This window comes from Maniola hyperantus, chromosome 11 (genome assembly GCF_902806685.2).
Source record: "Maniola hyperantus chromosome 11, iAphHyp1.2, whole genome shotgun sequence".
Classification (NCBI taxonomy): Eukaryota; Metazoa; Arthropoda; class Insecta; order Lepidoptera; family Nymphalidae; genus Maniola; species Maniola hyperantus.
Window position 1 is genome coordinate 12,886,955 of NC_048546.1, and position 13,112 is coordinate 12,900,066.

At 36.3% G+C, this 13,112-nt stretch overlaps 4 protein-coding genes across 4 annotated transcripts; 2 read left to right on the forward strand and 2 right to left on the reverse strand.

Annotated features, from left to right (window-relative positions):
* The first annotated feature begins 348 nt into the window (after nt 1–348).
* Nup107 (nuclear pore complex protein Nup107) lies at nt 349–3,002 on the forward strand. Its single transcript, XM_034973049.2, has one exon. The coding sequence runs from the start codon at nt 447–449 to the stop codon at nt 2,958–2,960; it is 2,514 nt and encodes an 837-aa protein (XP_034828940.1). The 5' UTR covers nt 349–446; the 3' UTR covers nt 2,961–3,002.
* Nucleotides 3,003–3,111: 109 nt separating this feature from the next.
* Ddrgk1 (DDRGK domain containing 1) lies at nt 3,112–7,125 on the reverse strand. Its single transcript, XM_034973050.2, has 6 exons — nt 6,784–7,125; nt 6,497–6,589; nt 5,659–5,774; nt 4,542–4,673; nt 4,026–4,202; nt 3,112–3,702 (listed from the first exon to the last, which is right to left on the reverse strand). The coding sequence occupies exons 1-6, from the start codon at nt 6,875–6,877 to the stop codon at nt 3,442–3,444; spliced, it is 873 nt and encodes a 290-aa protein (XP_034828941.1). The 5' UTR covers nt 6,878–7,125; the 3' UTR covers nt 3,112–3,441.
* Nucleotides 7,126–7,311: 186 nt separating this feature from the next.
* Nucleotides 7,312–10,438, forward strand: eca (transmembrane p24 trafficking protein eclair). The gene is made up of 4 exons (XM_034973051.2): nt 7,312–7,522; nt 7,615–7,838; nt 9,021–9,164; nt 9,708–10,438. Exons 1-4 carry the CDS (start codon nt 7,387–7,389, stop codon nt 9,855–9,857), a joined length of 654 nt encoding a protein of 217 aa, XP_034828942.1. The 5' UTR covers nt 7,312–7,386; the 3' UTR covers nt 9,858–10,438.
* On the reverse strand, nt 7,446–11,847 carry Alg13 (Alg13 UDP-N-acetylglucosaminyltransferase subunit). The gene has a single exon (XM_069501783.1). The coding sequence runs from the start codon at nt 11,806–11,808 to the stop codon at nt 11,284–11,286; it is 525 nt and encodes a 174-aa protein (XP_069357884.1). The 5' UTR covers nt 11,809–11,847; the 3' UTR covers nt 7,446–11,283.
* Between the last annotated feature and the right edge of the window lie 1,265 nt (nt 11,848–13,112).

Sequence of the window (13,112 nt, forward strand, 5' to 3'; positions counted from 1 at the left end):
ACAAAAACGCGCGCGGCACCGAGGTGCACCGCGGCGTATGGCGCGGCGCGAGTGCCCAAGCGGGCCCATGGGCCCTCTACACACTCGGCGAGCGTGTAGTGCCAGTATAATACTGGCCCTCTTGGAGCCTGTGTGGAACAGGCTCCAAGAGGGCCCGTCTGCTCACTCGCACTCGCCGCCGCTCGCCTTTACTTGCTTTACTTGGAGGGCGTGTAGAGAACTGTAGACTTGTAGAGTTAGTTTAACAGACGCCGATTCTATGCATTATCCATAGGATACTACATGACATTTTATGGACTAGTAATAGTGTTCTGTGCAGTTCTGTGACTGACGTGACGTTCCTATACTCTTTGCGTTCGTCTGTGGTTCATCTTTAAAAAAAAAACCGCTATTTTTCATGGAAAAAAAACATTAACTATAAATTGTAATAAAATTGTATTGAAACAATGAATTACAACAGTAGTTTTAAGATGCATTCTATCCAGCTAACTCCCAAAAACAAACGAGTTAGACAGTTATTGGCGAGAGAAGATACACTGAATATTTCACCCATATTCAATGAATCAACTATTTTCAAAACTCTAAACGATACGAGTTTGAGACAAGTGTTGGACGAATCTTCAGTTATAATTAACTCAGGTACTACGAGAGATAGTTTAAATGAAGCGTTTTTTGAAATAATACAGTCTGCTCGTCCGAGTGAAGTTTTGGATACTTTAGCAAGGTTAGCCCAAGTTTGCTGCGACTCCCTCGAGCTGGTTGAGCCTTGGCATCGATATAATGCTCAGAATTATTGGTTAGCAGAGGAAGCTAATACATGGAAACTTCTATATTGTCTGTATAATGACTCCATAAATGAGCATCCTGAATCATTGGACAGTATTGTTGGTGAACCTACACTGTCACAACAAATTTTAGTCGACGCATTATTTCAAAGCGATTCCGAGTTACGTCTTCTCCAGCTACTAGTTGACTGGCTCGAGTCCACGGCTGCTTATCAGGAAGAAACCACCAAAACCTCTGCTCCTGTCATCAGTAATGATATTCATTGGGGTAACACACTCCACCAGTTACTTATGGGGTCCAGCTTGTTCAATAAGGAGAAGAATAAGGCTATGATCACATGCATGGATCCAGATGCACCGAAACGTCAAAATAAAACTATTCACACGGATGACAAAAAAGATGATAATGATTTGTGTAAGAGAATATTTACTGAAGTTCGCTGTGGTAAGTTCAATGAGGCAATTTCTTTATGTATTAGTGCTGGGCAAGCGTGGCGGGGTGCTGTACTTCAAGGCTGGAAGTTGCTACATTATGAACAGGATGAGAATGGAACTTTACAAGTTTCCGGAAACTCTTCAAGAGATTTATGGAAGTGGTGCTCCTTGAACATTGCCAATGATGTCTCGGAAAACATTTACTACAGAGCCACAGTTGGAATTTTATGCGGCCATTTGCAGAGCACCCTGCCAGCATGTCAAGGGAATTGGGAGGACTTGTTATGGGCACATTTAAGAGTTCAGATAGAGGCGAGAGTTGACAAGTTCTTGAGAGAGCATCATGCGACGGCTGAGGCAAACACAACACCACCAGATGTTCTAGAATTGTTGCAAACTGAACTTCAACTTGAAGAGCTTTCTTTGCAGCAAGTTTTCAATGCTGTTAAATCATTGATGGAAGGAAAGAGGGAGTCCAATTACCAGATCTGCCAGCGTCATGTAATGCTCGGACATATTCGTGCAATAATGGAAGACTCCTTGCAATGGATTGAGAGTGCTGAAGAGAAATTCATAAGATTCCTTGCTCACTTAGTGCTAGTACTGAGACAGATGGGCAAAGATCCACAGCATGATGTCGGAGATAGGGTTTTAGAGAAATATGTCACTCTACTCATCGATGGTTTAACTGAGGGGGCCTGTGAAAATCCAGAACTTATTGCCTTTTACACTTCTACTGTACCTGTTCAGAGACAAATCACTTTATATGCAGAATTTATGAGTCATATACAAAAAAGTGAACACAGAGAGGATGTAGTCAGTGCTGGGATGAAAGCAGGTGTCAATGTTGCTGCTTCTGCTAGAGTAGCAATTAAAAAAGCAATCACAGACATACAACAAGGCTACGGAAACATAGATGTGTCATTTACCCAAACAACTGCAGTTGAAAAAGATAAGGCTTTAGTTGATAAAGTAATTTTATCCTTAGAATGGTTGGGGTTTATTGAAAACCAACTAGAAGAAGCTCTTTGGTTGAGCAATGCTATGATTCGCACATTTATTTTCATTGGGAACACTGACGCTGCATTGCTATGCGTTAGTCGTTTACACAAAATGTTTGTAGACTATATAAACAAGGTACCTTCAAACTCTTCAGAGTTGAGAGAGCATTTATGTTTGAGGTCGTACTTAGAAGGCATAGAAGCTTTTGCGACTTGGTATAGACACTTTATAAGCGGTCAGCCAAAGGATGTTGAGCCTCTAGCTCCTGATGCGTCATTCTCGGATAAAGTTTACCATGAACAGAGAAGTGCCCAAGTCGAACAACAAAAGGCTAGATGGAAGAATACCATACTACATCAATCTCGTCATACCAAGAATTTGCTTTACAATACTCTACTATTCCCTGGCGGTTGGCTCCAAGATGAAACAGACAGTACATCTTCCAACAATTTCACTGAAGAAGAAAAAGAGGAAAGGGCTAAGCAGTTAGATACTTTGAGACGTCTTTGCATTCCAGAGGTCACTATTTTAATACTAAAGATCCTGCAAAGCAACGATGATATTGATAACCACAAGGAAGCAGTTAAAATCAGCAATTTGATCGCCGGCGAAAATCGTGGCCTTTATAAAGTTTTCACTAAGAATAAACTTTTGGAAGTATTGGATAGAATTAAGGAGTCTTCTCTTCTACTTCTGGAAAAGGGCAAGGATATTTTTGGTTATGAATTAAACGAATAATTTCTTACGTTGTTTAATAAAATTTTGTATTTTTCAACAGAATATTTCTCTTTTATTTTAACAAGTTTGCTTATATCAAGATTCAAGACTAACAAATTGTAGTTTTTTTATGGCATTACTTATTGTTAGAGAGAAGAATTAAATACCATAATCCTTTAAAATGAAGTTTATTTTATGTTTGGAAACGGTTTGTACTTTGTATATGGACCTTTTTTCATATAGTTCTATATCATTGATAATATAGTGTGTATCTGTATACTGCCTAAAACTAACATAGGCATAGACATAACTAACGTAGACTGCCTAATATGAACATACTTTTTGCCATACATTTACGTAATTTTTTTAGAAAAAATATAAAAAGTGCCATCTTTGAGGTTTCTTGGAGTGTTTATTACAGAAAGAACGTCTACATTCAAAACAAAAATGGCCGACATATATACAAAAGAAAAAATAAAATATGTTTTGTGGCTTAAATAATTTATAGCACAGATACAGGGTCAAGAGTAATCAAATCATTACTACTCTCTGCTAACTCTGCGATAGACACCCGTCCCCTTTGCTTTATAAACTTGGCCACATCCTCAAGTTCTTTCTGCGATATATAAATGAATTTCCCCCTGTCGTCTATGACTCCAGTCAGCTCTCCGGAGGCTTGCAGATCGGTTATCCTTTCGATAGCCGCTTGGGTTTTGATTTTGAAGTGTGCTGCTAAGTCTTCTAGTAGGACTACTTTTTGTGCCTGTAATAAAAAAAATAGCAATCTAATAAACAGTGTGGTATAAGTCCCGCAAATTGCTTTTGCGCTTGAACCATGTCTCATTAACATCGAAATTACGTCAATTTGCCGAATTAAAATTTAAATTATTAATAAATGTTGAAACTTGAAAGTATAACGAACTTTGAAAATAAACCAGTTCAATGTATATGTCCCGCAAATTGCTAATGCCGGTGGCCGCCATTTTAGTGACGTCAACACTAGACTGAAGTTTCAGCTGATGGTATATTTTTATTTCGGCTGACGTAACTTCGATGACTTCATTTCGATGTACATCAGATGTTCACCTGAATATAGTCAATGAAGCGTTTGAGCAGGTTATCCTGGTCCTGGTCCTGCTCCTCATCAAAGCCCTCGCCTTCCACGCTGAAGGCGGCTTTCATGGCTTCATACTCCTCTTGTTCGCGTCTTTTGCGATCCTCCTCCGCTTTTCGCGCCGCTTCTTCAGCTTTGCGTTCTTCCTCCTACAATGATAAAAGACATGAATTTACAAAGAGCAAAGAGAGGTCTCTCTCTGTCTATTTGAGTGAATTTTTATTTGTCCATCCCTCCATCTGTCAAAGCTTCAGAATTTCAGAGGACATATTGCTACCTAGTTTGATAGCTACAGTATGACGACGGCAATCACCTCTGATTGGCCAACGCTCTCTCGCTATTGGCTAGCAACAAAAATAATATATTCAGCCAATCACAACAGTTGAGATTGTAACAATGATATCTCTACCTACACCCAAGGACTAACTTTTTGAGTTATGACATCTGTTAATGCACTATACTCTCATAATGGTCAAGTCTATGCTTACCTCTCGTTTTTCTTCCGCTTTTTTCTTTTCCTCTTCCATTTCCTCGTCTCGTTTTTTCTTCATTTCCCGCATCTGCCCTTCGGCTTCACGCGCTTTCTTCTTTTCCAGCTTAGCTTCCATCTTTGCACGTTTCTAAAATGAAGAGATACGCTGTCTATTTTTAAAGGAAACTTTTAAACTTCAAGGGCAGAGGGTTGCCACGGCAATAGGTATCTAGCAATGCATGACGTGATTTCTATTACTACTCCGAAGAGAATATAAAAAATTAGTCAATTCCCAATTATTGGCTTTTAGGTGTGCCAGCTGGGCACAGAGTATAAAAAATTAGACTATGACATAAGATTTTTTACACCTTTATTACCTGTTGTCTCCCAAAGCCACCATGATCTAAACTTCATAGTCACTGATCATTGATCATTCCACCCTGTGTTAGGGACAATGCACAGATATTTCAGCTTTTATAAAATAAATAGCTTATGCTCGCGACTTCGCCCGCGTGGAGTACACAAATTTCAAACCCCTATTTCACCCCCTTAGGGGTTGAATTTTCAAAAAATCTTTTTTTAGCAGATGCCTGCGTCATAATAGCTATCTGCATGCCCGATCATTTCGTGCGTTGATAGATCAGTCACAGTCAGTCACCTTTTGCTTTTATATATTTAGATGAAGGCTGCACACTTTCAACTTTAAGGTTTCCTAATTTTTATCTATCCCTTGTAACAGGCCGCAATTTTTTTAAGCAGGCTCAAAGGTGTCAAAAAGTGCATAACCACGCATGAATATCTATGTATGTTGAATGTCTCTACAGCTACAAATGCAACAAGTGTACTTTTCTTCAATTAAAAAAAAAATAGAATATCTTGTTCTGTCTTGCATACCTAATGTTTTAATCAACCTCAAAGTTATTGCCAAGTATTAGTACAACCAGCGACATGTTGAGAAGGCAATCGGGGTGAAGTGGCGGGACACCTTGCACATCATCTGCGCTCCCCCGCACCGGGTTAGCGCGGGACTGTGCAAGTGTTCCCTCCTAAATTGCCATTCCAACCTGTCGCATACTATAGGTACATTTGTAAGCATTTGTGACTCATTCAGTCCAAGACAGACTTGAATGTACCTTAGCTCCCATTTTGTCATCAATCTCCACCTTCTCTGCCTCTGGAATGCCATCCTCCTCTACATCATCAGCTGCGCCCGGCTCCTCTTCAATGAGAGCTGCTTGATGTCTTGCAGCTGTAAGGATATAAATTCAATTTAAAATTCAATGGCAAGTTTGAATCCACAGCTTTATTCAAATACTAGCTGATGCCCGCGACTTTGTACGCGTGGATATAGGTTTTTAAAAATCCCATGAGAACTCTTTGATTTTTCAGGATAAAAAGTAGCCTATGTCACTCTCGAGGTCTTAAACTATATCAATGCAAAAAATCAAGTCGATCCATTGCCCCGTTGCGACGTGATTGAAGGACAAACCAACAAACAAACACACTTTTGCATTTATAATAATATTTGTATATAAAATCACTACCCATATGCGAAAGTGTGTTTGTTGGTCGGTTTGTTGGTTTTGTTTTTAACTCTTGGCTTGCACTTTACTGCAATCATGACTAATCACTACCCATATTTCACTTTCACATTTATAATATGGGTATATTATAAATGTGAAAGTGTGTTTGTTGGTTTGTCCTTCAATCACGTCGCAACTGAGCAATGCATTGATGTGATTTTTTCCACGGATATAGTCTAAGACCTAGAGAGTGTCATAGGCTACTTTTCATCCCAGAAATTCAAGACTTCCCATGGGATTTTTAAAAACCTAAATCAACGCGGAAGAAGTCTCGGGCATTAGGTTTCTTGATAGACAGACAACAAAGTGGGCCTATAAGGGTTCCGTTTTTCCTTTTGAGGTACGGAACCCTAAAAATTAGTGGTGTTTATAACCTAACTTGACTTACCGTTAGCTCTCATCCGTGCCCTTTGATTCCTGACAGCCTGCACTCTGCCCGGGCCTCCATCTCTTTGTACAACTGCCCTTGGTTTCGCACCAGCTGTAAATTGTTTAGGATCAACGTTTATAATACATGAATGGAAAAAATAATTATATTCCTCAATAATTTCTGTAGGTATTTAATTCAATAGGAGCTCAAACACGGATTAATAAGCAAGCTGGTTACTTTATTTTTTTGCGAGAATTGAACAACATTTTATTGAAATGCGAATTTTATTGTTTACAGATACTTACGTAGTTGTTTTACTTGTGACGCTCGTAAAAATACAACCGACAAGAGAATAATCACAATAGCGCTTATAACAGCTGCAATAATAAAAGGATCCATGGTTACTTTGTTGGTAAACTTAGACCAAATCCTAACCTAAAAAATAACTTATTTAAAATAGAAAATATAATATTTATTATATTCTCCAATGATTTTAAATCGACAATTATTTGTCTTTCAGTTATCCCTCCTACGAGAATGGTTCACAATTCACATTTTTATTTTGTAGAAGAAAATAATCAAATAATTATTTTTGTCGAACTTGAAGGCAAACGTCATCACATAACGTCATCAATTTTTTGGTGATTACTGTTTAGAAATAAATTATTTATGAATATAAAAGGAATGTAATTATTTAATTTATCTTATGACTGCTATTATTCAAGTTAGTATATATAGGCAAAGTAAATTTAATTTTCTAAAATTAGCGTTTCGTTTTTGGAGATCGTGATGTTTTTTGACTTTTTCGATGACGTGCACCGATTATGACGTGTGTCAATTTTTGCATTTTGGTCTTGTCAAAAAATAAAATTGCTTTCGATTTTGCCGACTGTTTAGCTTTGTAGAAAATGAAGTTAATTAACTTTTCCTCGCTCTTAACCTTAGTATTAGTTTTAGATTATGCATCAGCTTTATATTTTCACATAGCGGAGGGTGAAAGGAAATGTTTCATTGAAGAAATACCGGATGACACGACTGTGATCGGTGAGACAGTTTTTCTTGATTTTTAGCACAATAAAATAACTGTACACCTTGTAATTGATTAAACTCTCATTAATTATGTTAAATCTCTCTAGTGAACTACAAAGTAGAGCTGTTCGACCCTCGGTCAGGCGGCTTTATGCCTTCGTCACCTGGTATTGGAATGCATGTGGAAGTTCGCGACCCCAATGATCGAGTGGTGCTTTCGCGAGTGTATTCCTCTGAGGGAATGATCTCTTTCACTTCAGCGACACCTGGTGAACACGTACTGTGCATGTACTCGAATAGCACCTCTTGGTTTAGTGGATCACAATTAAGAGTAAGTCATGTACCTAGAACTATATTTATGGTTATGAATTTTTCTTTTTGTTCTATGAGGGTTAATTTTGATCAAGGGAATGTGCATTTAACAAATATTTTGATGTCTAGTATTACAAGTACTTGACTTAATTTATGGATTCAAAAATAACAGAATACAACATAAAAAAACTCATTTTTCCTATATTTATTTAGTTTTCGCAAGTGCAAAATAAATAGTCTAATCTGAACATGAGGCATATGACTGTGCATTGTAGAAACAAAAGCTAGGCTTGTTTATTCAATCTTTAGTCTATGATCTGCACAAATCACCATGTTGCAACTTCAGACTACTTGTTTGAGACCACTGTATTTAGTCTCAAAAGTAATTTTAGGCAAGGTCACAGCTGTACAAACAATAAGTTTCTTATAGTAATTCTTAAAAACGGAATCATTAGTAGGAAAGTAATAGTCTAAAATTAAAGGTTAAATAAAAGCTTGTATAGTGAATTTTTTACAATGCAGCTAAAGAATAAGGGAAATTTAAGGGTAAATATTAATTTCCGAAATCAAATCATTTATTTAAAGTATGTGGTACCATTGTACACCTTTTGATTGTCAATGTAATTCTAATTATTGAATTTGTAAGATAATGATGTAATGGTGATAATTAATTGTGTAAACTTAAAACTAAAGCTATGAGGGTTCCAAATGTGCACATGTTTGAGCAGAGCCCATAACAAACTCTGCCGGTATTCTTTTTACTATCACCACTTTGCAAAATCACTTAAAGTTATTAGATCTATCAAAGTTGGTAACCAAGGTTATTCCCAAGCGTTCTTATCGTTTGATTTCCTTTTTTATATTTTAAAAGGATGTTTCAATAAGATTGTTTTATTTATTTATTTTTATTTTTCATGTACCGAAATTGTAGCTACATAGTAGTAATAAATTAAGTTACATTGCAAATGCTTATTTATTATACATCTTTCAAAGATCACTTTAGTGATAAGGCCACCTTTGCACTCTACTACTGTTTAATGTATTGTGTTTGTTGCAAAAAAGTTTAAGAGTTGAGTAAGGCGCAGAAGCGAGTTGAATCATAAATTTTTTTACAATTAAATGCGCGCGTATTCGCGCACTGACGATTGACGCTGCGATGCACTAGTATGAATTGACCCTTAGACTACTACTATTGTTTTAGGTGCACTTAGATATCCAAGTTGGTGAGCATGCTGTAGACTATGCCAATGTGGCACAGAAGGACAAACTCAGCGAGCTGCAGCTAAGGATCAGACAGCTGTTGGATCAAGTGCACCAGATCACCAAGGAACAGAGCTATCAGAGGGTAAACATTTTTTTGATTGAAAACTATGTAGTTACAGTATGCTGCAAAAAATAATGTACATCAACCTTTAGAAAGAAATAGCAGTTTTGTAGAGCATTGTCTGTGTCGTTGAGACCGACAAAAATTCACATAAGTATGAGTGACAGAGACAATGCTCTACAAAGCCAAAATCTCATTCTAAAGGTTGATGTACTGCAATGTGACACACACCTACTGTACGTTGATGGTACTATGTTAACAAAGCCAGCAAACAAAACAAAAAAAACAACCAAATTCATTCGCAAGTGATGATATTTCGTACATGTAGCTTTTGCAGATTTTTATATTTTATAGACTAGTGAATGCCTGGCAATGGTACTTTGCAATGCTACTTTGTCTGGGCAACTTGTACATCACCTGTTGTATGTTGATGGTACTATGTCAGAAACCATCCCACAAGTCCCAACAACAACTGTACAAAGTTTCATCATAATCAGATGAATAATATAGGAACATTAAAGAAGAAATAACAATACATTCATTTTTGTTTATTTACATTTCCAGCATCGTGAAGAAAGATTCAGACAGACTTCAGAAAGTACAAACTCACGGGTCCTATGGTGGAGTTTACTTCAGACCGGTGTTCTCGTAGCTATTGGATACTGGCAGATGAGGCATCTCAAGAGTTTCTTTGAGGCTAAGAAATTAGTTTAGATTGTAAAATAAAGTTTGTAGTGTAAACCTGCTAATTCTTAAAATAGCTTAACTTTACATGACAGCATGAAATATATTTATTATTTTCTATGAAAGAGATCACATATCAGTTGCCTAAAAATTGAAACCAAATATAGGTACGGTCTGCATGATTGGTCATCATTAATTTATCAACACCAATAGTCAATACTATTAATTCTTTTACATTGTAAATTATTCTCATCTGTGATCTCAATCTTAATATCATCTCATCATCTCAATCTGAGAGAAAGGATGACAATGGTTTTTAACTGACTTCAGAAATTATAAAGTTTTATTAACTTTACAATAATTTTAGATTTATTGTATATTTCTAATCATTGTGAGTTTAATATACTATCTAATTTTTATGAAAATAGAGATAGCAGGTTTACATTTCAATCCAGCAATAAAATATAATAATATATAGTCATAACAAGTTTTCTATTTATACATATTGAGAACATCAAATCCTTTATCCAAAAATGTAAGTTTAAAACACTTTTTTAATTACACAGATATTTTTTGTTGTGATTTTCATTTTTCAATAAAATTGTGAAATAGTTGCATATTTTATTTAGTTCTCTGAAGTCTAAATGTTGTTAATTGAAAAATTGAATTGCTATAAGTCCCACAAATTGCTAACACGCGTGGCCGCCATTTTAGTGAGAGCACTAGACTGAAGTTTCGAGCTAATGGTATATTTTTATTTCGGCTGACGTCAAAATGACGTCATTTCGATGGTAATGAGACATGGTTCCAGCGCAATAGCAATTTGCGGGACTTATATAAATCCTTATGATTGTCAAGGGATTTACAACAAACCAGAAGGTTAATTTGCTGTAATCTGCTGGAACAGATCAATTCTGTATGGTGCAACATGCAGCAGCTTCTATACAACATGTCAATGGATTGTCCATTGACAAAGAATTTAACCACTGGTTTATGAATAATTGGGTGGTTAATGGTTTTACCTACTGAAAAGAATCTGCAAAAACTGCAGCCACAGCACAATTAAGTTTGTCAAAGATTCAATCAATTCAATTTTAATATAACACTATACATATTATTATGTAAGTATAACATTCTTATACATACTCATTCAATACTCAATAAAATTACCATACCCCTTCCAGGTTTGCCCGCATCCATCTTATATTGCAGTCAAGGGCTAACTTGTATCTGAATAAAAAAATGCAGATCTCTCGTTAGAGAGTAGTATAATTTATTTCTTGATCTATCACTTCCCAGTTGTTTCATTCCTAAAGATTGTGGTCCTGGTGCTCTTGCAACCTTGTGTGGATATCTTCCTTGATGCAGATTTACAAAACAACCATGTATACCTACCAACTTAAAAAGTATTTTTTTACATATAGTTTTTTTATGAAGCTTTGCTTTATCTATTTACTTATTTAGAAAGATTGTTAACAGTAAATACACTATCTAAATATTTGACAAAGGTATTTGGCGTAGGCTTAGCCAAAGGTGACAGCCAACTAAAATCAACAGTTTCTAAAGTGTCTTCCAACGTGTCACATGTACAATAATAAAGATTCCCCGACATGTGTAGCTGTTCAGCCAATTCCATTTGATGGTTATCCATTAAATCTTCATTTATAACAACTAAAAGTGGTTTATTTGCCTCCAACGCTTCTAAGCAACTACCTGCTCCAGCATGACTTATAACTAAATCAGCCCGTCTCATATCTTCTTTTAACGAATCTTTGAACCTATATAACTCAATCTTAACACCTTCTTTCTCATAAAAACCCGGCTCATAATCACTGTTCCCTATTTGAAAGGTTATCTCTTTACATCCAAGTTTTTTTAACGCGCGCAAAACTTCTGGTGTTTGAATGCATTTGCATAGTAGGTCGAAACGTGTAGTTCCTACTGTTAAAAAACATTTCTTGTATTCGTGTTGTGTCTTCATTTTTCATGGAATAAATTTTTATTTGTAACGTAATTCAATTCAATTCCCAATTATTGGCTTTTAGGTGTGCCAGCTGGGCATTTGTAACGTAAACAAATATCTTCAAATGACGAAATGACAACTCTCAGTTGTCAATATGACAATAACATTATGGTTAACGTTCAGTAATATCACTTTTTTACTAGTTCTATGTACCATAGAACGGGTAACATTGGTATAGTACCGGGGCTGTTTAGGATGCCATTAAAAGATATTGCGTGAATGTGGTATATTTTCTTGAAATGGTAGATAGTCCTACGGCTGGACACAAGTTTTGTTGAGATTTCCGGGTGTCCCACATCCATTATGTCCCACTGGCCAGATTAAACCAGAGACAACAATTTAGAAATTATGAATTACAGGAATCGAACTACTGCTTAGAGTTAGACCAAACTAGGTAAACTTGCATCATTAGCTAGGTACCTAGGTATTATTTTTAGTAAAGCGAAACAAATCAAATCCTTACCTACTTACCTACTATAAAAATGCGAAAGTGTAGATATTTGTCTGTTATGTACGTAAGTAGCTTTTCATGGCCCACCCGCATAACCAATTTTGACGAAATTTTTTACACTTGTTTTTTACAAAGCGGCTACTTTTTATTCCGGAAAATTAAAGATAGATATCCCACGCTTTTTTCAAAAACATAAATCTAATTCTACGCGGACGAAGTCGCAGTTATCATTTAGTTAGCAAAATTACAGAAAGCCTGCCAATAAAAATGATATGAAATGATATTTTGAATGACGTGTAAATTAAGCCGCGTAATGAAAGTGGCCAAGTGTGCCTTTTAGTAATTCTAGTAACTGAATTTTTCATGCGCACGACCTTTCACGAGACGGCTCCGAGAAACTATAGGGTGCTTAAATTTTATTTTTATTCCGATTTTATTTGGTTTTATCTTTTTCATGCATAAATACTTTTAGGGCAGGTACGACTTACCCGAAGGACCCTATTACTAATTGCCTCCGCTGTCTATCCGTCTGTCTATTCGTCTATCTCTCCAGGTTTTGAACTGCAAAAAATCACGTCGGCTGCCTCGTTACAACGTAATAAAAAGACAAACAAACAAAGAAACTACCTACCTACCGCATTTTATATGGGTAGGTCTAGGTACCTGTCACTTTTTTTTCAATTACTAGATTTGACCCACACAGTACATATACAAAGCAAGCTTAATAAAACCATTTAGGTATCTAAATATAAATAAAAGGAAAGGGTGACAGACTGACTGACTGATCTATCAACGAACAGCTCAAACTACT